Here is a 24,772-nt window from a genome sequence, read left to right as displayed (position 1 = left end):
TTCTTTGGGAAAAATCCCCAAACATGGATGTGGCTGAGGAATAAAAAATGCTGGGCCCAATTTCGATGGGGCAGAAGTTGAAGATCTGAACCTGGATTTAATCTCTAGCTTGTCAACTGATCAATAAGCCTGGGCTATTTGGAGCTCTGGGTTAAGGGGGATTCTGAGGTTAAGCCTGGACTCGGTGGGGAAAGTGCCATGATTAATTTGTGATGTCAGCTGTGGACACTGGAGAGAGGAGAATGTTTCCCGCATGCTTTCCATGCCTGGTCTAGATGAAGCTGTAGTTAGAAATTAGGCAAGGTGCATATGGGGCTTCTGTAAATCTCTGTGGTCAGGAAAGCCGAGCCTTAGACCCCAGGCAGTTGCCCAAATGCTGAAGAGGTCGGGGGCTCTGTCGGGGTCATGGATCCAGGCATAAGAACAGCTGCCCCTATTTGGTTTTGGCAAAAACACTCACAGCGTGCTTCTAGGACGCCACAGCGTGCTTCTGGGACTCCACAGCGTGCTTCTGGGACACATGCCTTCCATCTTCATTAGATGGTTACCCTGTGTCCACCTGAAATACAGCCGTGTGCCTCTGTCTTGGCTTTTGTTTTCTCACAGTACAGCAGGGTTGCATCACTCCTGAACTGCGAGGGTTTGACCTGGGTGCCTTTGTTCCTGAATCTGTCAAACCCTAGCCAGTACCATTTTGATCTGTTAGTTTTTCACTTTATCTGTGATGACTCATGCCTATTATAAGAACCTGTTCCGGCCAGGTGCGGTGGCTCACACCTGTAATCTCAGCACTTTGGGAGACCTAGGCAGGCAGATCCCCTGAGATCAGGAGTTCAAGACCAGTCTGGTCAACATGGTGAAACCCTGTCTCTACTAAAAATACAAAAATTAACCGGGCGTGGTGGTGCACACCTGTAGTCCCAACTACTTGGGAGGCTGTGGCAGGACAATCACTTGAACCTAGAAGGTGGAGGTTGCAGTGAGCCAAGATGGTACCACCGTACTCCAGACTGGGCAACAGAGCAAGACTCTGTCTCAAAAAACAAACAAAAAAGAACCCATTCCTTTTGAGTAAATGATGCCTTGCTGGTAGATTTTAAAACCTCAATCTTTTAAGCACTTTGACTAGTTGTGGGAGGGAGGTGTAGGGGCCTCGGTGGGGTTGGCAGCGGGCGCCCAGTGAGTGCCCAGTGGGTTTCATGGCTGTGCGTTTTCAATTGGCTACCGTTCCTTGGAGATTGCCTTGTCGCCTAGCAAGATGCAGGGTGCTGGGGACTGTGGCTGCTTTTCTTCAGCAGTCCACGGTCTTTGTTTTATAAGTCATCATCACCCACTTGTGGAAAGGACACATTCATGTGGCCAGCATGTGTCTTGTCTATCCCCGGCGCCATCTCGTGCCTGCGGGAGGGGAGATTCTAGCCCCCACACCTTGTTACGAGGGTTTGGGATGGACCTGAAGGCAGCCTGCAGCCTTTGTTGTGAGAGCCATGCTCTGATCCCAAAGCTGACTTTTGCATGCCAGGTTTCCCCATTGCCTTAGGATCTGGTGTCCCTGGTGGAACTTCGTCCCATGTCCATGTGCTCTGGAGGTTTATGCATAGGATCCCTGGATGACCGGTGGGGAAAGGTTGGGGGACCCTGTTGTCTAGTCGCCTTCTTTCACAGAGGTGGAAACCAGGGCCCAGAGCCATTAAATACTGCCTTCTGGGCATTTTTAGAGCCTGCTGCTTCTGTTTTTCTATTCTCAGTCTGTCAGAGAGACCAGTAAGTACCAGAATTTTGGCTTCAAGTGTTTACTAACATGTGTTCGTGGGAAGAACAAATTGTGTTGCTTTCATTGTCTTTCAATACAGTGAAGATCAGCTCCTCTCCTGGGCCCCACTTCATAGAAATACACATTCCTGACTTCACAAATGGAACTGCCCAAGAACCCCCACTCATGTTTTCTCCCCGGAGCTTCCCCTGCACCCACATTCTCTGCATTGGTTAGGAATATCCTCATGGCCCAAATGCTCCTGAGTAGCAGACCCTACACTTGTACCCCGACAGGCCTCCCGGTTCCCCCGAAGCTAACCCTGGGCTTGGCTTTGGAGTTTGCAGCCGATTTGTCATCTTCTCTCTGCCAGTTTCACTGACTTGGTTATTCCAAGGAATTCCTGGGACTTCCCTTCGTTACAAAGTAAACGTTAGGAATGAGAAGAGGAATCAGCTACTGCCTGTGTCTTCACTCTGAGTGACTGAGGGAACTTCATTATATCTCAAATTCCCCTAACGATCCTGAGAATGAAGGTGAGCCCACAGTCCTGTAGAACATTCTCTCTGACTGTAGAGCACTCCGCTTTGTACCAGGCATTCTCATCAAGTGTGCAAGCCCCTTTTATGCTCATATGACCCTCACAGCAACCCTAGGATGTGAAGCTGCTGTTGTCCCCATTTGCAGATGAGGAGACTCCGGCTTAGGGAGGTTGAGTCCCCAGGGAGGCTCAGGCCACTGGAGATGCCTGTGGACAACGGTGCCTGTTTGTATTTGGCCCGAACCTACTCCCAGCATGCTGGGGTTTAAGCCCGGGCAGTTGGGAGCCATTTAAAAATGAAAAGGGGTGGGGTGTGATCCCATGCCTGTGATCCCAGCACTTTGGGAGGCCGAGGTGGGTGAATCACTTGAGGCCAGGAGTTCGAGACCAGTCTGGCCAACATGGTGAAACCCTGTCTCTACTAAAAATACAAAAATGAGCTGGCTGTGGTAGCTCATGCCTGTAATCCCAGCTACTTCAGAGGCTGAGGCAGAAGAATTGCTTGAACCCAGAAGTGGAGGTTGTGGTGCGCTGAGATTGCACCACTGCACTCCAGTCTGGGCGACAGAGCGAGACACTGCCTCAAAAAATAAAAATAAATAAAAATAAAAATGAAAAGGATGGGCTGGGCATGGTGGCTCACGCCTGTAATCCCAGCACTTTGGGAGGCTGAGGTGAGTGGATCACCTGAGGTCAGGAGTTCGAGGCCAGCCTGGCCAACATGGTGAAACCCCGTCTCTATTAAAAATACAAAAAATTAGCAGGGCGTGGTGGGGTGTGCCTGTAATTCCAGCTACTCGGGAGGCTGAGGCAAGAGAATCGCTTGAACCCAGGAGGTAGAGGTTGCAGTGAGCTGAGATTGTGCCACTGCACTTCAGCCTAGGTGACAAGAGCAAAAACTTCGTCTCTAAATAAATAAATAAGAAAAGGATGATTTAAAACCAAGATAGGAGAACATGCACTTTAAAATCCAGCCTTGCAAATAGACGGCTAGACTCTGTACGGAGTCCCCGTACCTAACCCGTGCCCTCTGCTGTATTACCCTCCTCAGAAAGGTGGAGACAAGTTTTGCTGCATGGTTGTTTTGCATCTTTGAGACATGAATGTATAAGCACTTGAGAAAGGTCACAGGGACAAAACTTGTCTTCATTCATGACCAGCCTGGCCAACATGGTGAAACCCCGTCTTTACCAAAAATACAAAAATTAGCCAGGCGTGGTGGTGGTTGCCTGTAATCCCAGCTACTCAGGAGTTGGAGGCAGGAGAATCACTTGAACCGGGGAGGCAGAGGTTGCAGTGAACCGAGATGGCACCATTGCACTCCAGCCTGGGCGACAGAGTGAGAGTCCGTCTCAAAAAACAAAAACAAAAAAAACTTGTCTTCCACTTGCTGGTTGCATAATTCCAAACCATTCAAGCAGCTTCAGCCGTTTGGAGTCAGACTTAGGTGGATGAGGCCTTTGGGAAAAAATCCTGCTTTGGCAAGAAAAGAGAAGTTCCCTGTCTGGCAGCGATGAGAGAGCAGCACCGAGCTCCTCGACAAAACAAAGAGCTTTCTTCAGCCACAGGTGCCAGTGCCCCCAGACTGACACACGTTGCCGTGCAGTCTCTGGCAGGTTGTGGCAGCCACCTCGAGGGCTTGGCAGTCTAGAACAGCCTCTGGAGGCGGGATGTGGGGAGAAAGTGGGGCTGGCACCAGGAACGCATCCCAGGGCCCTGCCGGGAAGTTGCTGTGTCCCCTGAGATGAATTGTGTCCCCTCTCTGGGTTGTTGCTGGTCCTCTGCGTAATGAAGAGGCAATGGCAGGTCTGAAGGGTGAGGTGCAGTGCTGCGATCATGGCTCACGGTAGCCTCGACCTCCCAGGCTCAAGTGATCTTCCTGCCTCAGCCTCCCAAGTAGCTGGGACCACAGGAGCACACCACCACTCTTGGCTATATATTATTATTAATAATATTATTATTATTTGTAGAGACAGGGTCCCACTATGTTCCCCAGGCTGATTTTGAACTCCGGGGCTCAAGCGATCCTCCCTCCTCGCCTTCCCAGAGTGCTTGGGATTACCAGCACGAGCCACCACGCCCCACCACCTCCCTTCACTATTTTGTTTAACTGAAACAAATTACACAGAGTAAAACGCACAGATCTTAGGAATACTACTTGATGAATTTGTGTGTGTGTGTGTGTGTGTGTGTGTGTGTGTATTTTTTTTTTGAGACAGAGTTTCGCCCTTGTCACCCAGGCTGGAGTGCAATGGCGTGATCTCGGCTCACTGCAACTTCCACCACCCTGGTTCAAGCGATTCTCCTGCCTCTCACGCCCAGCTAATTTTTTGTATTTTCAGTGGAGATGGGGTTTCACCATGTTGGCCAGGCTGGTCTTGAACTCCTGACCTCAGGTGATCCACTTACCTCGGCCTCCCAAGGTGCTGGGATTCCAGGCGTGCGCCACTGCATCTGGCCCAAGTTTTTGTGTATTTTGAATGTTTGTGGTGCCTACCTTTGAAGCCACCACCCAGATCTGGACATGGCGCAGATGTCCACCCCCCTCAGATGGGCTCTAAGCTCTGTAATTCATGATTCTCTTTGCCTGATCACATTATTCTTTCAGACTCTTTAATGTTCTGTCTAGACCTGCACTGTTGCCGGTGCACTTCAAGTGCACCGGGCCATATCACTGTGTGCGTAGACCTGGAGGGAACACAGCGTTTCTAAGGCTGGGTTCAAAAGAAATGAATGTAAAGGACCTCGTCAGTAACTTTTAGCATTGATGACATTGTGGAAATGACAATATTTTGCATATATTGGATTAGATAAAATACTATTACAATTAATGGCACTGGTTTCTTTTTTACATTTTTCACTGTGGCTAGTAGAAAATTGAAAATTCCAGGCCAGGCACAGTGGCTCTTGCCTGTAATTCTAGCACTTTGGGAGGCCAAGGCAAGTGGATCACTAGAGCTCAGGAGTTTGAAACCAGCCTGGGTAACATGGTAAAACCCTGTTATCTACAAAGAAAGAAAAAATAACCAGGCATGGTGGTGTGTACCTGTAGTCCCAGCTGCTTCCAGGGCTGAGGCGGTAGGATTGCTTGAGCACAGGAGATGGAGGTTGCAGTGAGCTGAGATTGCACTAATGCACTCCAGCCTGGCAGCATGGGTGACAGAGTGAGACCTGTCTCAAAACAACAACAACAACAAAAAAAAAAAAAAAAAGGGAAGAAAGAAAATTCAAAATTCTGGGCTTTGGGAGGCCAAGACGGGTGGATCGCCTGAGCCCAGGAGTTGGAGACCAGCCTGGGCAACATGACAAAACCCACATCTCTACAGAAAAATACAAAAATCAGCTGGACATGGTGGCTTGTGCCTGTAGTTCTAGCTACTAGGAAGGCGGAGGTGGGAGGATCGCTTGAACCTAGGAGGTTGAGGCTGCAGTGAGCTGAGATCGCACCACTGCACGCCAGCCTGGGTGACAGAGTGAGACTGAGTTTCAAAAAAAGAAAATTTAAAATTCTGTTTGTATCCGCATTGCTCTATGCCCTGGAAGTCTCCTGCTGATGAAGGACTTACCTCCTGAATCTTGCCACCTGCCCCTGGCCCCGTGGGTGTTGGTGGCATGTGGGTGCTGGCGAGTGCTGTGTTGTGAGGAGGTGTGTGTGGCATAGGGGTGGCCACACTCTGCATACATATGTTCCCTGTGGTTTCCAGCCTCAGGTGCGAGGCAGACTTCAGCTGCTCCACGCAGGCTCCCTCCAGTCTCAGGCATTGCTCCCAAGTCAGACTCCATCTGCCCAGTGCCATTTTCGCTTGGCTTCTGCCTCATTTTGAAGACTTCCAATGAAACCTACTCCCCAGTGGTGCCTGCGACTCCCTTATCTTGCGGGAGCGGCTGGAAGGCGTGGAGGTGGAGGGGTGCTGAGGTTGTTTTGAATTGGTTTGTGGGCTGAGGCTCAGGTCAGACATTTTGGGGACATTCTGTGGAGTCCACGCACTGAATGGGAGGTGCTGGCTCACCTCTGTAAGCTTCTGAGGGCTTAGGAGCACCCCGTGTAGGATGGAGGCCTGCTAGTACCCCCTCCATGCAGCCTGACCACCTGGGCCCCTGCAGAGTTGGTGCTGGCCCTGTAGAAGGTGGGAGCGGCTTGGTGTCCACTCTGGAGCAGGCTGGGGTCCAGCTCTGGCTCCAAGAGAACTGACCACTGTTGGTCACAGGCCTGTCTCACCCATGTGTCCACGGGACGTCTAGGCAGTGGGCCTGTACATGACCAGTCTGCCAGTGAGGTGACAGCGGGGAGCCAGTCCCAGGGGGATAATTGGATTGAGATGCAGACACTTTATTTGGAAGGTGCTAGGAGTCACTACCAGGCTCAAAGAATGAGGAAGGGGTGGACACGACACAGGAGCAGCACGAGGAGGAGACACGAAGAGGGTTGGGAAGCCGATGGGCACAGGGGAGAGGCGAGCGGACCCAGGTGCATGGGTGGAGAGCAGTGGGCTGGGGGATGACCACCACTTAACCAGCCTCATGGTGTCACTCACCGAGCCTTAGTTTCCCCTTCTGAATTGAGGGGCAAGAGATGACCTCTAAGGACCACCAGCCCTGCTGTCTATGAGGCCATGGCAATGGTAAGGCCCAGAGGAAGCCCAGCCCTCCAGTGTCCTCCATCCATCCCTTCTCTCTGCTCAGCTTCGCACCAGCGTGGGCTGCAGTGAGTCCCAGGCTGTACACCTTGGCAGCCATGCGGCGGGGGCTCTTGTGTGAGGAGAGGAGCAGTGCCAAATGCGCCAGCTGTCAGCCAGACTGAAGGTGAAGGGAGCCAATAGGCTCATGTCTGAATACAAGGTCTTCAGCCCACCCCTGGAGGCAGTATGTCAGGATTCTTCCGAACAGACAATCTGGGGTCTGTTCTAAAGGGGCCTACAGCATGGCCACGGTCACTGTAGCTTCAGAATTGTTTAAAGTTTTGTCTTTCTTGGTCATTGAAAGAGGCAAAAAAAAAGAAAAGAAAAGAAAAGGAAAGCAGTAAGGAATGAGGGAGGACTCAATTTTGCACAATCTAACTCTCTGTGTTCCCCTGAGGATAAATTGGAAATGAAATATGAATACAGGACTTTTAGGTGTGAGTCAGTTCAGTGTGTTAAGACACTTGCTTTCTAACCCTTCTTTGCTTTTTGGCAGTAATCGGATTGCTGGACAACTTGGTTTTTAAGGCCTCTCTAAGTACTGATAATAAAAACAGCCCTTCTACAGGGAAAATAACCTTCCATTCTCTTTTGTACCTAGCAGAGAGGAAAGAACATTGGCTGAGCCAGGAGGGTTAGCAAGTTGCAGGATGACCCTGTTTATCTTGTGAGATTCAGTTGGCTTTAAACGTTTTCAGAGATCATATGGTTGCTTTTGTATATATTTTGTTTGTATAACTTGGAATCATTTTTCTGCTAATCTTTTGATTTTAAACATGTCTCTGGTACGTAGTACAAAGTTTGAGGTTTTTTTTTGTAGTTTGAAACATAGCATTTTTAAAGGTAATTTTGTTCATTTACATTTATTGTTATGTTTTACTAGATCTGCTGTCTGTTTTGCTGCTTTTTGTTTCATTATAATTTGATTATCTAAGTACTTGTGGTTTTAGGTTGGCCTGTGCCTAGCACCATGTATCTTTCATTTTAGATTTCTTAGACCTTATCAAACTTATTTTTCTTTTTTTGAGATGGAGTCTTGCTGTGTTGCCAGGCTGGAGTGCAGTGGCGCCATCTCGGCTCACTGCCATCTCTGCCTCCCAGGTTCAAGCCATTCTCCTGCCTCAGCCTCCCGAGTAGCCGGGATTACAGGCACACACCACCACACCCAGCTAATTTTTGTATTTTTAGCAGAGACAGGGTTTCATCATGTTGGCCAGGCTGGTCTCGATCTCCTGACCTCGTGATCTGCCCACCTCAGCCTCTCAAAGTGCTGGGATTACAAGCGTAAGCCACCATCCCTGGCCCTCAAACTTATTTTTCTTAATCTAAATCTTCTAATAGCTAACCGACTCAAACTTCAAGTGTTCTTATTTCTGTAGATTGCCACATATAGCTATCACAAAGCAGAGGAACTTTGGACTTTCTTCTATAAGCATCTTAAGCTGTTGGCTTCCTCCTTCTGAACACTCTCCGCCCCTCCCTCATGCTGTGGGGCTCAGGGTTGAGAAATGCATTAATTCTCGATTCTCCTTTCTGGCTCTTACATCCAACTTGTGTTCTTTCATTGCACTGATCACATACACGTAGTAACATACTATAGTGGGGTGGGAACAGAAAGGATCTAAAGGGTGTTTTTGTCATTCTGGGCAAGTCTCTCCAAGCCCAGCCTATGAGTCTTATCTTCAAAAAGTGAAATAAAATAAAGCTAATATACTGAGGACTGAAAGAGAACATGAGTGAGGCTGTTCCTGGCACACATGAGCTGCTTGATAAAAATTAACCTCCCCTTCTCCACCTTGTTAGTGTTCTCAGTGGCTTTGCACACCAAATGTTTTGTCTTTTTATTGTAAAGCTTGACCTTGAGGATGTTCCTGGGCTCATCATTCTTGGTGGTATGGTGACTTTTTTGCTTTTTATTTATTAATTGTGGTGGACAATTAACAAATAACATAAAATGAACCTTTTTATTTGTATGTTTATTTATTTATTTTGAGATGAATCTCGCCCTGTCGCCCAGGCTGGAGTGCAGTGGTGTGATCTTGGCTCACTGCAACCTCCGCCTCCCAGGTTCAAGCAATTTTCCTGCCTCAGCCTCCCGAGTAGCTGGGGTTACAGGCATGTACCACCATGCCCGGCTAATTTTTGTATTTTTAGTAGAGATGGGGTTTCGCCATGTTGGCCAGGCTGGTCTCGAACTCCTGACCTCAGGTGATCTGCCTGCCTGGGCCTCCAAAGTGCTGGGATGATGGGCGTGAGCCACCGCACCTGGCCCAAACCATTTTAAAGTATACAATTCAGTGACTTTCAGAACATTCACAGTGTTGTACAAGCCTTACCTCTGTCTGATTCCAAAACTTTTTCATCATCCCAAAGGAGATGGTGGCTCTTTCAAGATGCCAGCTTTGGCGTCAACTGGACCTTCTGGCTGTCTGACTTGGACAAGCATTGTAATCTCCAGCCTTTGTTTTCTCACCTTTAAAATGGAAATAATGCTGATCACCTTACGGGCCTTTTTAAAAAGAACTTGATTGAGGTATAATGTGTGTACCACAAAAGCAAGTCATCCTAAGTGTACTTTTTCAGTACTTTTTTGTGAATTTGCAGAGTTGTGCACCCATCACCACAATCCCAATTTTAGAATGTCTCTATCATTTCCTGTTCCTATCTCCAGCTCCTTGTAACCACAAGTCTGCTTTCTGTCTGTATGGGTTTGCCTTTTTTAGACATTTTATACCAATGGCAGCTGACAATATATGGTCTTCATGCCTAGCTTCTTTCACTCAGTGTCCGGTTTTCGAGGTTCATCCATATAGTTGCATGTGGCAGTGCTTCATTCCTGTCTGTGGCTGAGGAATATTCCATTGTGTGGACGGACCGTGTTTTGATAATCCACTCCTCTGTTGATGGACATAGGGGTTCCTTCCACCTTCCATGATTCATATTTACTACTGTGTGTCATTCTCAGTACCGTGGCACTGTGCTGGTACACAGAAATGCTTAATAATTGTGGTTGGCCGGGTGTGGTGGCTCACGCCTGTAATCCCAGCACCGTGGGAGGCCAAGCTGGGTGGATCACTTGAGGCCAGGAGTTTGAGACCAGCCTGGCCAACATGGCGAAACCCTGCTTCTACTAAAAATACAAAAATTAGCCGGGCGTGGTGGCAGGCGCCTGTAGTTCCAGCTACTCGGGAGGCTGAGACATGAGAATGGCTTGAAGCCTGGGGGCAGAGGTTGCAGTGAGCCAAGATTGCGCCACTGCCCCCCAGCCTGGGCAATAGGCTTTTCTCTCAAGAAGAAAAAAAAATGATGGTCATTGTTTATGTTATTTCCTTATGGGCTTTTTTTTAAATGCGGATGATTTTCTTACCTTTAGACTTGTTATTTGTGGTTTTGATAGCTTTTTTTTTGTCAAGCTGTCCATCATCATCCTGAAATTTCGTTTGTTAAAGTCTTACGATCCACATATGGCAGTAACTGTGTATCATCATGGCATAGGGCTGTCTGATAAGCCAGGTCACCTGCTTCCCTCATTCATGCCACAAGTGTTTACTGAGTGCACCATAGGTGCCTGCAGGTTCTGTGGGTGAAACCTGTGTACTCCAAGAGGAGAGAGTGACTGTATCCATTTTGCTCAGCCCTGTAGCCCCACAGCCTGGATGGTATTTGTTGAATGAAGGCAGAGCCTCTACTCTTGTGTAACTCAGTGCGGGTGGAGAGCCCATGGCAGACCCAGGACTGGAGGCTCCTGCATCATTAGGAACATTGGTGGCTGAAGCTTGCTTGTCCCAGCTGGCAAGAGCCAGTTACGCCTGTCTCCTTCCACCTCCATGTATGGTGACGTCACTTTGATAGCTTGACATCAGCCACTGTGGGACTATTTACACCATGGAAATGGGCAAAAGACACCAATCTGAGCTTTTGTCCTTTTATTATTATTGTTATTATTTTTTGGAGCGCCTGGTGTTAAACATTTACCAGAACACCCATCTGCCTTTCCAACCTCATGACCTATTATTCTCCTGACAAGATGTTTTTTACAGATGAGGAAGTTGAGGCACAGAGAATTGAAGGGACTTGGCCAAGGTAACACAGCCAAAATTCCAGCCCCAGCTTCCTCGGGCTGTCCCCACGGACATGGGAAGATGCAGCATCAGATCTGCCTCACTCCCTCCTCCCCAGTCAGGTTTTTTCTGCTGCTGAATTTCCATTTCCATCCCTCGCCAGGGTTTTCAGTGCTTTGCTTCCCAGTGTGTTGCCTGAGCCACCCTCACATCCTGTCCCTTCCTTCTTAATAGGAACACTGTGTTTTCCTTTGTTCTTAACAGAATTTCGCTAAGGAGTTTGTGATCAGTGATCGGAAGGAGCTGGAGGAAGATTTCATCAAGAACGAGCTGAAGAAGGCGGGGGGAGCCAATTACGACGCCCAGACAGAGTAACCCCAGCCCCCCCCCGCACCGCCCCTTGCCAAAGTCATCTGCCTGCTCCCCGGGGGAGAGGACCGCCGGCCTCAGCTACCAGCCCACCAGCCCACCAGGGAGAAAAGAAGCCATGAGAGGCAGCGCCCGCCACCCTGTGTCCGCAGCCCCCACCTTCCTGCTTCCCTTAGAACCCTGCTGTGTCCTATCTCATGACGCTCATGGAACCTCTTTCTTTGATCTTCTTTTTCTTTTCTCCCCCTCTTTTTTGTTCTAAAGAAAAATCATTTTGATGCAAGGTCCTGCCTGCCATCAGATCCGAGGTGCCTCCTGCAGTGACCCCTTTTCCTGGCATTTCTCTTCCATGCCACGAGGTCTGCCTAGTGAGATCTGTATGACCTCACGTTGCTTTCCAGAGCCCAGGCCTGTTTTGCCATCTCAGTTTTCTTGGGCCCTGCTTCCTGTGTACCACTGAGGGGCAGCTGGGCCAGGAGCTGCGCCCGGTGCCTGCAGCCTTCATAAGCACACACGTCCATTCCCTCGTCAGGCCCAGACCTCCTGGAATCTGCCCTGGGCTCCCTCATCCCACCTCCATCCAGAGTTGCCTAAGTTGCATGTCCAGCAGAGGCAGGATTGCTCGGTGGTGAGAAGGTTAGGTCTGGCTCAGACTGAATAAGAAGAGATAAAATTTGCCTTAAAACTTGCCTGGCAGTAGCTTTGCTGCACGGTCTGAAACCACCTGTTCCCAACCTCTTGACTGAAATTTCCTTGTGACACAGAGAAGGGCAAAGGTCTGAGCCCAGAGCTGACAGAGGGAGTATTTCAGGGTTCACTTCAGAGGCTCCCAAAGCGACAAGAACGTTAGGGAGAGAGGCCCAGGGTGGGGACTGGGAATTTAAGGAGAGCTGGGAACAGATCCCTTAGGTTCAGGAAGCTTCTGTGCAAGCTGCAAGGATGACTCGGCGAAAGGGTTGCTCCGCCCGCCGCGCTAGCTGTGAGCTGAGCAAAGCCAGGGGCTCACAGCACCCCAGAAGCCTGTGGCTTCAATCCTAGGCCTGCACCACGCATTCAAAAGGATCGTTTTGTTTGGTTTTTTAAGAAAGATGAGATTGGCTTGGTTCTTCATGAGCACATTTGATATAGCTCTTTTTCTGTTTTTCCTTGCTCATTTCGTTTTGGGGAAGAAATCTGTACTGTATTGGGATTGTAAAGAACATCTCTGCGCTCAGACAGTTTACAGAAATAAATGTTTTTTTGTTTTTCAAAAAACAGTTTGGTTTCTGATTTGTCCTACAAAGTTCTTTCCTTTGTTGTAAAAACAAAGGCAGTCATCATCACCTTCAGATTTAATGGATGTTTGCGGAGCTGCTGGGGCCAGGCACGTTCGTGTTCACTAGCTTATTTAATTCTTAGCACCCATAAGAAACAGGGGCTGCTTTTGTCCCCATTTCCTCAAAACTGAGGCTCAGAGGGACTCATTCACCTGAGGTCACCCAGATAGAAAGTGGCAGTGCTGGGATTTTTTTTTTTTTGAGACAGAGTCTCACTCTGTCGCCCAGGCTGGAGTGCAGTGGGGTGATCTCAGCTCACTGCAAGCTCCGCCTCCCAGGTTCAAGAGATGATCCTGCTTCAGCCTCCATAGTAGCTGAAATTACAGGTACCTGCCACCATGCCTGGCTAATTATTATATTTTTAGTAGAGATGGAGTTTCGCCATGTTGGCCAGGCTGGTCTCGAACTCCTGACCTCAGGTGATCTGCCCATCTCGGACTCCCAAAGTGTTGGGATTACAGGCGTGAGCCACCACACCCAGCCAGAGCTGGGATTTGAACTGAGATCTCTCCACGCCCCTGGTGCTGTGGCTTGTGAAGGGAGCGGGGAGGCCACACATGTGGGACAGTGATGGGACCACAGGTAGTGATTCTTTTTGAGTGGCCAGAACTCCCCTGTCTGCCTTTTTAGGAAAAGCCAGAGAAAGCATCTTCCTCGTTGGCCGTGACATCCTTTCCGAGGTTATCCTACAGCTGAGAAACTGGACTTCCAGCACACCAGACCCTGTGGGAGCCCAGAATCAGGGCAGAGGAATTTCAGACACAGACAGCGGGGCTTAGAGGAGCTGAGCGTGGGGCAGGGAGGGTGCGGGGAGAGGGCAGAAGCCAAAATCAGGGCAGGAAGGAATCCTACAAGGTATGGACAAGACCCTCATCATGCTGCCCAGGTGGCAGGGGGCCATAGGTCACCACCACCCCCAGCCCCAGCCCGCTCCAGCCACGTCTGGGTTCTAATTTCTGCTCGTCTGTTCACAGCTAGCTGTGTGGCTTTAGGCAATTTAGTTAACCTCTCAGCCTCGGTTTCCTTATCTGCAAAATGGAAAACATTGCCTACGTGTAGAAAGGCTTAAGAAGCAGTGAGGATTGTGCAGGCAAAGGGTGCCTGTCAGGGCGCAGTGTTCTTATCTCACACCTGCCCCTGGTCTTGTTAGCTCCGTGGGCTTCCATCTTTTCCTGTACCTAGAGTCAAGGGAGCTAAACTAGGTCCGTTCTCAGTGCACGGGTTTTAGCTCCATTCCGAACTTGGGCTCCGTTCAGAACATGGGCATGACTTCATGTCACCATGCACTCCGCCCCGCAAGCCTTCCATCCTCTCCTGGAATCTCCTGGTCAGCCAAGCCCTCCTCCAGGCTCACTGCCCACCCCACTCCCTGCCCCAAATCAGACTAGAAAGAATGAGCAGCTCTCAGATCTGCCCCTAGGCCTGTGGTCTCATCCCTGGCTGTGAATTAGGATCACTGGGAGCTTTGAAAATACAGATGAGGCCTCTATTCCAGACTAGTGAAATCGGAGTGCCGGACTCAACAAACGCCGGCTTTTCCTTTCCAGACAGCTGCAGAAGTGGCCCCGATCCCGGGCAGGAGGGGCTGGAAGGGAGGTCTGCATCTCCTCCGTGGGTTCCTCTTGTGAGTGGAATCTTCTTTGTTTGTTTTTGTTTTGTTGGTTTAGAGACAGGGTCTCACTCTGCCACCCAGGCTGGTGGGCAGTGGCACGATCACAGATCACTGCAGTCTCCATCTCCTGGGCTCAATCAATCCTTCTGCCTCAGCCTCCCGAGTAGCTGGGACTGCAGGTGTGCACCACCACGCCTAGCTAATTTTTGTATTTTTTGTAGATAGGAGGTCTCCCTGTGCTGCCCAGGCTGGTCTCAAACTCCTGGACTCGAGCAATCCTCCCACCTCAGCCTCTCAGAGTGCTGGGCTTACAGGCGTGAGCCACTGCACGCAGCCATGAGTGAAATCTTGAAGGGCAAGTGCAGACAGGTTTATTGAGCCCCTACTATGTGCCAGGCACTGGCCTAGGTATGGGGATTTGATGATGAACAAACTCAGACAGCCCCCACCCTCAAGGAGGCTGAGTCTAGCAGGGATGACGGATATTAGTCAACTTGTCCCACCAGAGGGTGCGTGTTTCCAGATGAGGATAAGTCCCCTTCAGAGGAAAAAGCCCAGGTTCCGTGAGAGCTCACGAGCGCCCTGGATCTGGTTGGGGTATGCGGGAGGGCTGCCCTAAGGAGGTGGTACCTGAGCTGAGAACGTAGGGAAAGGAGGGGAGGAAGAGGAAAGTGTGGACACAGCCTCCATGGAATGTTTGCCCACGGGTGAACCAGGGTCTGAAGCAGCTTGTTTGTGTGTCAAGGAGCTTGGCTTTAACTCGAAAACTGCAGCTTGGGTCTTTGCTGGGGGATCCCAAGGGATCATGAGACCATTGAAGGCAGAGAAATCTTGCCTTTTTTTTTTTTTTTTTTTTTTGAGACAGAGTCTTGCTCCGTCACTCAGGCTGGAGTGCAGTGGCACTATCTCAGCCCACTGCAACCTCTGCCTCCTGGGTTCCAGCGATTCTCCTGCCTCAGCCTCCCCAGTAACTGGGATTAGAGGCATCCACCACCATGCCCAGGTAATTTGTGTGTTTTTAGTAGAGGCAGGGTTTCACCATGTTGGCCAGGCTGGTCTCGAACACCTGACCTTGTGATCCACCCACCTCTGCCTCCCAAAGTGCTGGGATTACAGGTGTGAACCACCACACTCGGCCCTATTTCTCAACTGTGCCGGGTGTTTATACCCCAGAGGTTATCTGGTGAGGGGGTCCAGGCCCAGGGTGCCGCCCTGGCGGGGGGAAAGTTTCCTGTAGCTCCTGCCCTGAGGATGGGCTGCCCTTGTTGAAATCTTTCTGTTCCCCATTTCTTAGTGAACCGTAAAAGAGAAAAACAAGAACCAGAAAATCTGCACAGTCCAAGTGACGTAGAAAGAATTTTTTAAAAGAACCAGAAAAGGCCGGTCACCAGATGACTCAGTAAGAGACAGTGGGCAGCACAGCCGTGGCTCAGAGCTCAGCCTTGGGCTCAGGTTTGAGTCCGAGGTCCGTGGCTCACCCGCCAGATGACCTTGGCCAGCAGTGTCACCTCTCTGAGCCTCAGTTTCCCCCTCTATAAGACAGGGCCATGATCACAGCACTTCCCTCATGCATTTATTGTAAGAACTAAGTGAGCTGAGCCTTGCCAGGTGCTTAGCGTGATGTGATCTGTTAGATTCCTATAGTGACTCTGCACAGTCCTGGGGGACCGTCCTTGTTTGGGGCAAGGGCTGTGGCCATGAGCAGCTCAGGTCTAACCCCGAGGCAGTGATGGAGCCATCTGATCCTTCTACCCCTGCCTGTCAATGTCACCGCCCGTGGGCTGCCATTATGAATCTAGGGCTTGGCTGGCATCACTTTGAGTACACAAATGTCTCCACCTGGGCGGGACTTAGGAGCGAGCAAAAGGCATGGCTCTTCTATCCCTGTTGGGAAGGTGGGGCTGGGACTGGGAGCCAGCACGGTGTGAGGGGAACGGTTGGAACCTGAGCTCCCCGCCTAGGGGCCGCGTGACCTTAGGCAGGATGCTTGTCCCCTCTGAGGAGTTCCCAAGGTGAGTCACACAGCTACAGGAGGTTCAGCGGGGCAGGGATGCACCCGTCTCTTGCAACGGGGGTCACCAAGTGTTTGTGAAGAGAAATACAGCCTACCACACACTCCTAGGAAACAGCTGAGCCAGGATTTGAACCCAGGCAGTGCCGGGTTCAAACATCTTTTATGAGATTATGCTGTAGGATCTCACAGAAATGAATGAAGGAGTGAACCCTAACATTCTGTGCAACCGAAAGAGACTGGTTAGTCTGCCGGGGTCCTCAGCTGCCTCACAGACCAGGACACCACCACTCCCCAGCACTCCCTCGGCAGGTGCTCCCTGCATGCTGCAGGAAGGATGGAGCAGGAACTCCAGCAATCCAGGCTGCTATCCAAAGAGGAGGAAGGGCCAGGAAGTCAAACTTCACCATGGCCATGGTGTCCCAACAGCATGAAAACAAAAGCTAGCCAGGCGCAGTGCGCACACCTATAGTCCTAGGTGCTTGGGAGGCTCAGGCAGGAGGTACCTCGGGCCCAGGAGTTCTGGTCTGTGGTGCACTGTGCTGACCAGGTGTCCACACCGAGTTTGGCATCAATGCAGTGAGACTTTCTGGGAGCAAGAGAAGCTTGGCCTTGCGCTGGGGTTGCTTTCAGCTCTGAGATTCCTCCCAGTCTGATAGATGAGGCACTTGCAATATTACATTTTTGTTTGAATGTAAATAAATTCCTTTTCTTTCTTTCCTTCTCTCTCTCTCTCTCTCTCTTCCTTTTCTTTCTTTCTTTTTTTTTTTTTGGAAACAGAGTGTCCCTCTGTCGCCCAGGCAGGAATGCAGTGGCACAATCTCTGCCTCCCAGGTTCAAGCGATTCTCTTGCCTCAGCCTCCCGAGTAGCTGGGATTATAAGCGCCCGCCACCATGCTCAGTTGATTTGTGTGTGTGTGTGTTTTGTTTTGTTTTTTGAGATGGAGTCTCACTCTGTTGCCCAGGCTAGAGTGCAGTGGCGCGAACTCACCTCACTGCAACCTCTGCCTCCCAGGTTCAAGCAATTCTCCTGCCTCAGCCTCCTGAGTAGCTGGGATTACAGGCACGTGCCACTGCACCTGGCTAATTTTTGTGTTTTTTTGGTCGAGACGGGTTAGCCAGGTTGATCTCAAACTCCTGACCTCATGTGATCTGCCCGCCTCGGCCTCCCAAAGTGCTGGGATTACAGGTGTGAGCCACCACACCTGGCCAAATAAATTCTTAAGTCATAAAACTAAGGGAAAAATATGTTTTAGAGCTTTTTTTCTTCAGGATTATGCCTTAATTTTGAGCCTTTCTTTGCCCATCAAAACAGTTCATCCTAAATTGAGAAGAGAATTTCACCTTTTTCCAACAGCAACTGCATGTTAGCTTTTTGCTACCCCTCACCCACTCAGCAACCTGTGGTCAAGGGCAAACTTCCAGAAGGGCCGGAGGGGCTCTGCGTGTCCCTCTAGCCAGGACCTTGTCCACCTTCCCCCTCGCATGCCCGCATCCGGGCGCTGACATTCTTCCTCTACTTTTCTGAAGGCTCCTCTCTTTCCCTCTAGAGAGAGACTGGTCTCTGCTGGTCTGCCTCTTCTAGAATGTTCCCTGTGCCCTGTGAAGTGGGCTGAATGATGACCTCCAAAGGAGTTGTCTGTGCCCCAGAACCTGTAAATGTGACCTTATGTAGAAAAAGGGTCTTTATAGATATAATTAAAGATCATCCTGGATTTAGGGTAGCCCCTAAATCCCGTAACAGGCATCACGGGGAGATTTGAGACAGAGACAAGAGAGATGAGAGACAAGAGACAAGAGAGACAAGCGATGTGAGATGAGAGACGAGAGAGATGGCCACGTAAAGGCAGAGGCGGAGATTGGAGTGAGGCGTCTGCAAGCCTGGAGCCACCAGGAGCTGGAAGAGGCAGGAAGAGCTTCCAGAGAGAGCATGGCCCTGTCCACACTTTGATCTTTGACTTCTGACCTCCAGAATCGTGAGAGAACATCTTTGTTAAGCCCCTGGTTTGGTGATTGACTGTAGCAGCCGTGGGGGATGAGTCCGCCCTCTTCCCTCCCTCCTCCAGTTGCTTCTCCCCTCCCCCACTAACTGTGCGCCTCTCTGGGGCAGGTGCCCCATCCCAGTGCCCGGCGTGAGGCCTTGCACACAGTAGGTGCTCACTAAGTAGTCACTGGGTCGGCTTCAGTGGAGTTCCCCAGTCTGAAAGGGGAGGAGGTGGGGCCCTGCCCAGCTCTTCAAGCCACACACAGAATCCATACTTGCTCAGGGGCTCGGACCTAGTCTGTGCTGAACTGGGCAATGAGACCAGAGGTCTTTCTGGTTTTCTCTGCCTGGGTGCTGGCTCCCGCCTCTGGCTCTGCCCCAGGGCTGGCCCTGAAGGACAGCTATGCTGTGTGCCTGTCCACCTGTCTGGTTCCTCCACCCCAGCGGCTTGACCCCATTACCCTGAGTTCTCCTCCCTTTTAATCGTCTCTGAGGGAGTCTTAAGATACCACTGCCGGGAGGGGGCCGTGGAGGCTGCCGTGTGCTGCAGGCTGGGGGTTCTGCCAAGTGCCCCCCAGGTGCCAGGTGTGGGACTTTGGCTCCCTCTGGGTGGGGCAGGAGAGGCAGGTGTTGCCCTAAGGCTAAGGCACACCAGGGAGTCTGGGGCAGGGGCTGTTCTGTCTGCCTGTGCTGGGAACTGGTTGAGGGAGCTGCCCCTGTAACTGGGGGATCAGTGAGTAAAGAGGCCCCTTTGGGCCTGGAGCGTTGGCTCACGCCTGCCATCCCAGCACTTTGGGAGGCCGAGGCAGGAGGATCGCTTGAACCCTGGAATTTGAGACTAGCCTAGGGAACAATGCAAGACTTTATCTCAGGAAAAAAAAAAAAATAGAGATGGGATCTTGCTCTGTTGCCCAGGCTGGTCTCGAGCTTCTGGGCTCAAGTATCTTCCAGCTTCAGCCTCCCAAAGTGCTGGGATTATAGGCGTGAGCCACTGTGCCTGGCTGGAAACCCCTTCTCTATGAAAAATAAAAATGAAATTAGCTGGGCCTGGTGGTATATGTCTGGTCCCAGCTAATCAGGAGGTTGAGGTAGGGGAACTGCTTGAGTCCAGGAGGTCAAGTTTGCAGTGAACCATGATCGTGCCACTGCACCCCAGTGTGAACAGCAGAGGAAGACCCTGTTTCAAAAAAAAAAAAAAAAAGAAAAAAAAGAAAAAGAAAAGAAAAAAGAAAAAGCCCCTTTGAACTGAAGGCTACACTGCATGGGTTATTTCTGGTAAACCTGAGAGAATGAGACCAGGCACGGAATTCTTTGCTCCTTGGTTCATCCCCAGCATTTCCCACGTCTGGTGTCAGTGCTAAAGACAGGCCACACCACTGTGTGTATGCACAGGCAAGACAAACTGTGATGACTCTGATAAACCCCAGAACATAAAGGCAAGGGTAAAAGGCAGCTTGCAAAGTGATGGGGCACAGTGATAACACTTGTGCTAAATTTCCAAACAAAATCCTAAGACCTTGGTTACGAGTGGGTCCACCTGAGCAGAGATGCATCTGGCACAATGAAAACGAGAGGTGAGCCCTGGGAGGAGGGAGGGAGGAGGGAGGAGGGAGGAGGGAGGAGGGAGGGAGAAAGGGAGAAAGACAGTGCTGGAGTGGAGCTTTGGTGTGTGTTTCTGGGCTCATGTATTTTTAAAAGAGCTGAAGGAAATAAATAAGATGTAAGCATCTGGGTAACACACCTTACAGATGCAGGTAGTAAGATGTTAGCATCTGTGTAATGGGTACGTGGAAATTAGATACTTTTCCCTATTTTTCTGTCTGTTTGGAGTATTAAAGTTAAGAAATACTTTTTTTTTTTTTTTGAGACGGAGTCTCGCTCTGTCGCCCAGGCTGGAGGGCAGTGGCGCGATCTCGGCTCACTGCAAGCTCCGCCTCCCGGGTTCACGCCATTCTCCTGCCTCAGCCTCCCGAGAAGCTGGGACTACAGGCGTCCGCCGCCACGCCCGGCTAATTTTTTTTTGGTATTTTTAGTAGAGACGGGGTTTCACCGTGTTCGCCAAGATGGTCTCGATCTCTTGACCTCGTGATCTGCTCGCCTCGGCCTCCCAAAGTGCTGGGATTACAGGCTTGAGCCACTGTGCCCGGCCAAGAAATACTTTTTAAACAAAGAAGGGAATTCATGTAGTACCTGCTAATCAGAGGGAGGAATGTCAAACTGCTCACCTGGAACAGGCGATTTGGTTTAGTACACCTGTTGGAAGAATCAGCAGGAAGCTAAGAAGAAAGTAATGAGGGTTCTTACAGAGGGTCAATTAAGAACAGAGAGGACAGATGGCTGCGCCATGAACGAGTTCTGAGTATAAAGATTCAGACGCTACCAGAATGAGGCTGGTTGCTGCTGAGAACCAAATTCTTTGTCTGAAAGGTCAAGAGACTGAATGGCCCCAAAACTCCCAGTGCCCTCCTGTAGACTGCCTCCCTTAGCCCGGGGGCACTCACTGCCCAGGCCCTCATTTCCTGTACCCCTGTCCCCATCCCCCAGCCTCCTCAGATGCCTTCCACCTGGGTGCTGGCTGCATTTGGCTCCCCGCAGTCCCTATCATCCCTAGTAGAGCCCAGGGCTGCACCAGGGGCATGTCTTATACATCTGTCCAGCTCCTCCAGCTCCTGGCCCAGTGCCTGGCAAACAGTGGGAGCCCAGTAGCTGCTCACTTAATGTATGGATGCCACCTAAATGAGCTCATACCACAGAGAGACCAGTAATCCCTCAATCCCATCTCCAGGTTGGCTTTTAGAGCCGTGCTTCTCAAAGGCTGTCCCCAGAAACCACCTACAGCAAAACCACCCTGTGTGTTTGTGAAAATGCAGATTCCTGGGCCCCACTCCAGACCCAGTGAGTTTCAGTCTTTGGGGATGGTCCCAGAACTACATTTTAGGCGAGTTTACCAGGTGAGTCTTAGATATTCTTATGAGAATATCTTTACAGCGTACAGAGCCTAATAAGGCCTTTTTTCCCAGTGTTTGAAATGCATGGTCTGGGGACCAAAGCACCAGCGTCACCTGGATACTTGCTTAAACAGCAAATTCCACAAGACCTGTTCCAGGCACAGCCAGGACAGGTAGTAATCTGTGTTTGAGCCAACTGTCCAGGGCCATGCTGAAATACGTTGGAGTTTGAAAACCATTGCTTTTGGCCACAGCCCTACTCTCGTCCTTTTTGCTAGAAAACAAATTTTGATTCCATTTTAGAAGAATTATTGTTATTATTTTTTGAGACAGGATCTCACTCTGTTGCCCAGACTAGAGTGCAGTGGCTCAGTCATGGCTCACTGCAGCCTCAACTGCCCAGACTCAAGCGATCCTCCCACTTCAGCCTCCCAAGTGCCTGGGACTACAGGCGCAGGCCACCATGCCTGGCTTTTTTGGGGTTTTTTTGTAGAGATGGGGTTTTGCCATGTTGCTCAGGCTGGTCTCGAACTCCTGGGCTCAAGCAATCTGCCCATCTTGGCATCCCAAAGTGCTGGCGCTACAGGTGTGAGACACTGCGGCCAGTCATTAGAAGACTTTTTGGAATGAACTTAATTTTTAAACTTTTATAAGTATTTACATACCATCACAAAAAATATTGAGAAAACACAGAGATAAAGAAGATGAAAATAAAAATGACCTTATACCTCTCTGAGGTCACTGTTTTCACATTTGGGGGTGCAGCCTTGCATACTATTCTGAAAAATTTTAAGTTCCGGGGTACATGTACAGGATGTGCAGGTTTGTTACATAGGTAAACGTGTGCCATGGTAGTTTGCTGCACCCATCAACCCCATCACCTAGGTACTAAGTCCAGCATGCATTGGCTCTTTTTCCTAATGCTCTCCCTCCTCTCTCCTTGCAGACTTTTTAATACAATGTGTACATCTTTATTTTCAAAAATTAAGATTATGCACTTTATATTTTTGTACTGTGCTTTTTTCACATGTCAATCTATGGTGAACACCTTTTCACATCCATGAGTACTATTCACTATTTTTGGTGGCTTACATTGGTTAGTTGAACAATAATTTCTCTAGCCAGACCTCTACGGCTGGATACTTAGAATTGGAATTGGCACACTGGTGACAAGCCAAATTTGGCCCCCTGACATTACAGGACTACACACATCTGGCTTCGCAGTGTACAGTTTACGGCAGGGAGCACCCCACACTCGGACAAACACGAAACTGACGTCCTTGGAGTTGCGCAGGGCATGACTTGCACGACAATGCCTGGGAGCCCCAGTGCAAAGTTTGGATTGGGTGCTAACATTTACAGATGAAAAGATTTCACCTAAAAATCTAGCTTTCAGCTTTTCTTGACAAACATGAAGATCGAGTAACCCTGGGTTTACATTCCTGCAGAGTAACAAGGGGCTATGACTGAGCTACAGTTGCCTGCATGGATGGGGGCAGGGGGAGGTGCACTATCCAGGGCCCTCCAGCCCCCAACTACCCACTGAACCTCCCTGCCGTCCTTTCATTAGCTCCTTTACGTTGTCTGTTCGCTTCCTGTGAGCATTTGCGTTTGCCACCCCTGGGTGACACTGTTGAATGTCTGCTGAAGGAATCATTCTTCAAAGTCACAATGGTCTGGAGACAGAAGATGCTTCCTTTATTTCATGTAAATAGCCCAGATGGGGAGTTGCTATGGCAACTCTGGGACCATATTGTAGATTGCTTCAGGGAGGATCACAGAGCATCCTCCAAGAAGCAGGCCCCCTCCCCCGAGCCCGCCTCCCACCCTGGCTCCACGGGTAGTAACTTCCAGCATGGATGCAGTCCCAGTTGCTATTGAACAGGGAATAAAGAGGCATGCTTGTAGAACAGAACGTTGGCTCTGAAAGGGCACAGGGATCATTGAGTACCACAGGCTCCGGTTCCTTCCCTACAAAGCATTCCTTTTACTATTCACCTCCCCCTGCATTTTATATTTTGGAACAATTGTCTTCCAAAGAAACTTGATTTAGGAAGCACAGATTTGTTTTCTTATTTCAAAATAAAATCAAAATGAATAATGGCAGCTAATGTCATCATGTGGTTCAGCAAATAGGTTCTAATCCTGGTTCTGTCATTTACTTGCTGTATGACCTTGGGCAAGTTATAAAACCTCTGTGAGCCTCAGTTTCATCACCTTTTAAATGATAATAGTAACAACAGTCCTAATCATATACAGTTGCTGCAAAATACCTGATGCACAGTAATGCACGAAGCTCTCAGCACAGTGCTTGGCAAGCCACTCAGTGCAGAGCAGCCGTTAAGATTGTGATGATCAATAATGATCAGAGTGCGAGACTCACAGGAGTGAATCTGCTCAGCCGCACTGAAGCTAAAGCAGAGGGACTTGACCCCCAATACTACGTTTAAAGACGAAGAGGTCACCCAGGAAACCCAGACCAGGGACCGTGTCGAAGTGTCAAGGTTTTCCTTGCAGCTAGAGTGGTGATAAAGATTGTATATTTGGCCCTGCTCAAATCTCATGTTGAATTGTAGTCCCCAGTGTTGGAGATGGGGCCTGGTGGGAGGTAACCGGATCATGGTAATGGGTTTATATATACACATAAATATTATACACACACACATATATATACACACACACACACATATATACACACACACACACATATATATATACACACACATACACACACATATATATATATATATTTTTTTTTTGAGACAAGGTCCCACTTTGTCGCCCAGGCTGGAGTGCAGTGTGGTGCCATCTCAGCTCACTGCAGCCTCTGCCTCCTGGGTGCGGTGGATTTCTCATGGATGGTTTAGCTCACGCCCTTGGTGCTGTCGTTGCGATAGTGAGTAAATTCTTGTCAGATCTTGTCGTTTAAGTATGTAGCAACCCCTTGCCCCCTCTGTTTCTTGCTCCTGCTCATGCCATGTGGGGGGCCTGCTCCCTCTTTGCCTTCTGCCATGATTGGAAGCTTCCTGGGGCCTCCCCAGAAGCAGATGCCAGTGCTATGCTTTCTGTACAGCCTGCAGAACCACGAGCCAATTAAGTGTCTTTTCTTATAAAGTAGCCAGTCTGAGGTATTTCTGTAGAGCAATGCAAGCGTGGCCCAGCTCAGACAGTGAACATGGTGTTGGACTTTGTAGCTGGATTCTTTCCTGCCTCCTGGGCCCCAGTCTGAGTTCTTGGCCTCCCGCGGTGAAGTCCCCATCCTGGGTAGTGACTCTTGGTACTCGGCATCCATTCCCACTTCCTTCCAGGGCTTTCAACACTGAAAACTTAAAATGAATTACCCAGACTCTCTGACATCTGGGGTTTTGGGGGCATATTTGGTTGTGACAGTTAAGCACATTCACATGAGATTTGGAAGAGAGGAGGGAGATAGAAGCATCTCTCAGTGGCCCATTTTCTCTTGGCAGGCAAGGTTGTGTGGATACGAGTGTCCAGTCT

The 24,772-nt window shown here is 49.8% G+C and overlaps 1 protein-coding gene across 1 annotated transcript in view; it reads left to right on the top strand.

The window, feature by feature from the left end:
* COTL1 (coactosin like F-actin binding protein 1) overlaps positions 1-12,657 on the top strand; it is a 52,558-nt gene extending 39,901 nt beyond the window's left edge. The window contains exon 4 of the mRNA XM_025369766.1: positions 11,299-12,657. Coding sequence (XP_025225551.1) covers positions 11,299-11,409 — 111 coding nt within the window. The 3' untranslated portion in view covers positions 11,410-12,657. The remainder of the gene's footprint in view (positions 1-11,298) is intronic.
* The last annotated feature ends 12,115 nt before the right edge of the window (positions 12,658-24,772 follow it).

Source organism: Theropithecus gelada, chromosome 20 (genome assembly GCF_003255815.1).
Source record: "Theropithecus gelada isolate Dixy chromosome 20, Tgel_1.0, whole genome shotgun sequence".
Classification (NCBI taxonomy): domain Eukaryota; kingdom Metazoa; phylum Chordata; class Mammalia; order Primates; family Cercopithecidae; genus Theropithecus; species Theropithecus gelada.
This window is presented reverse-complemented; position numbering and strand designations above follow the sequence as displayed.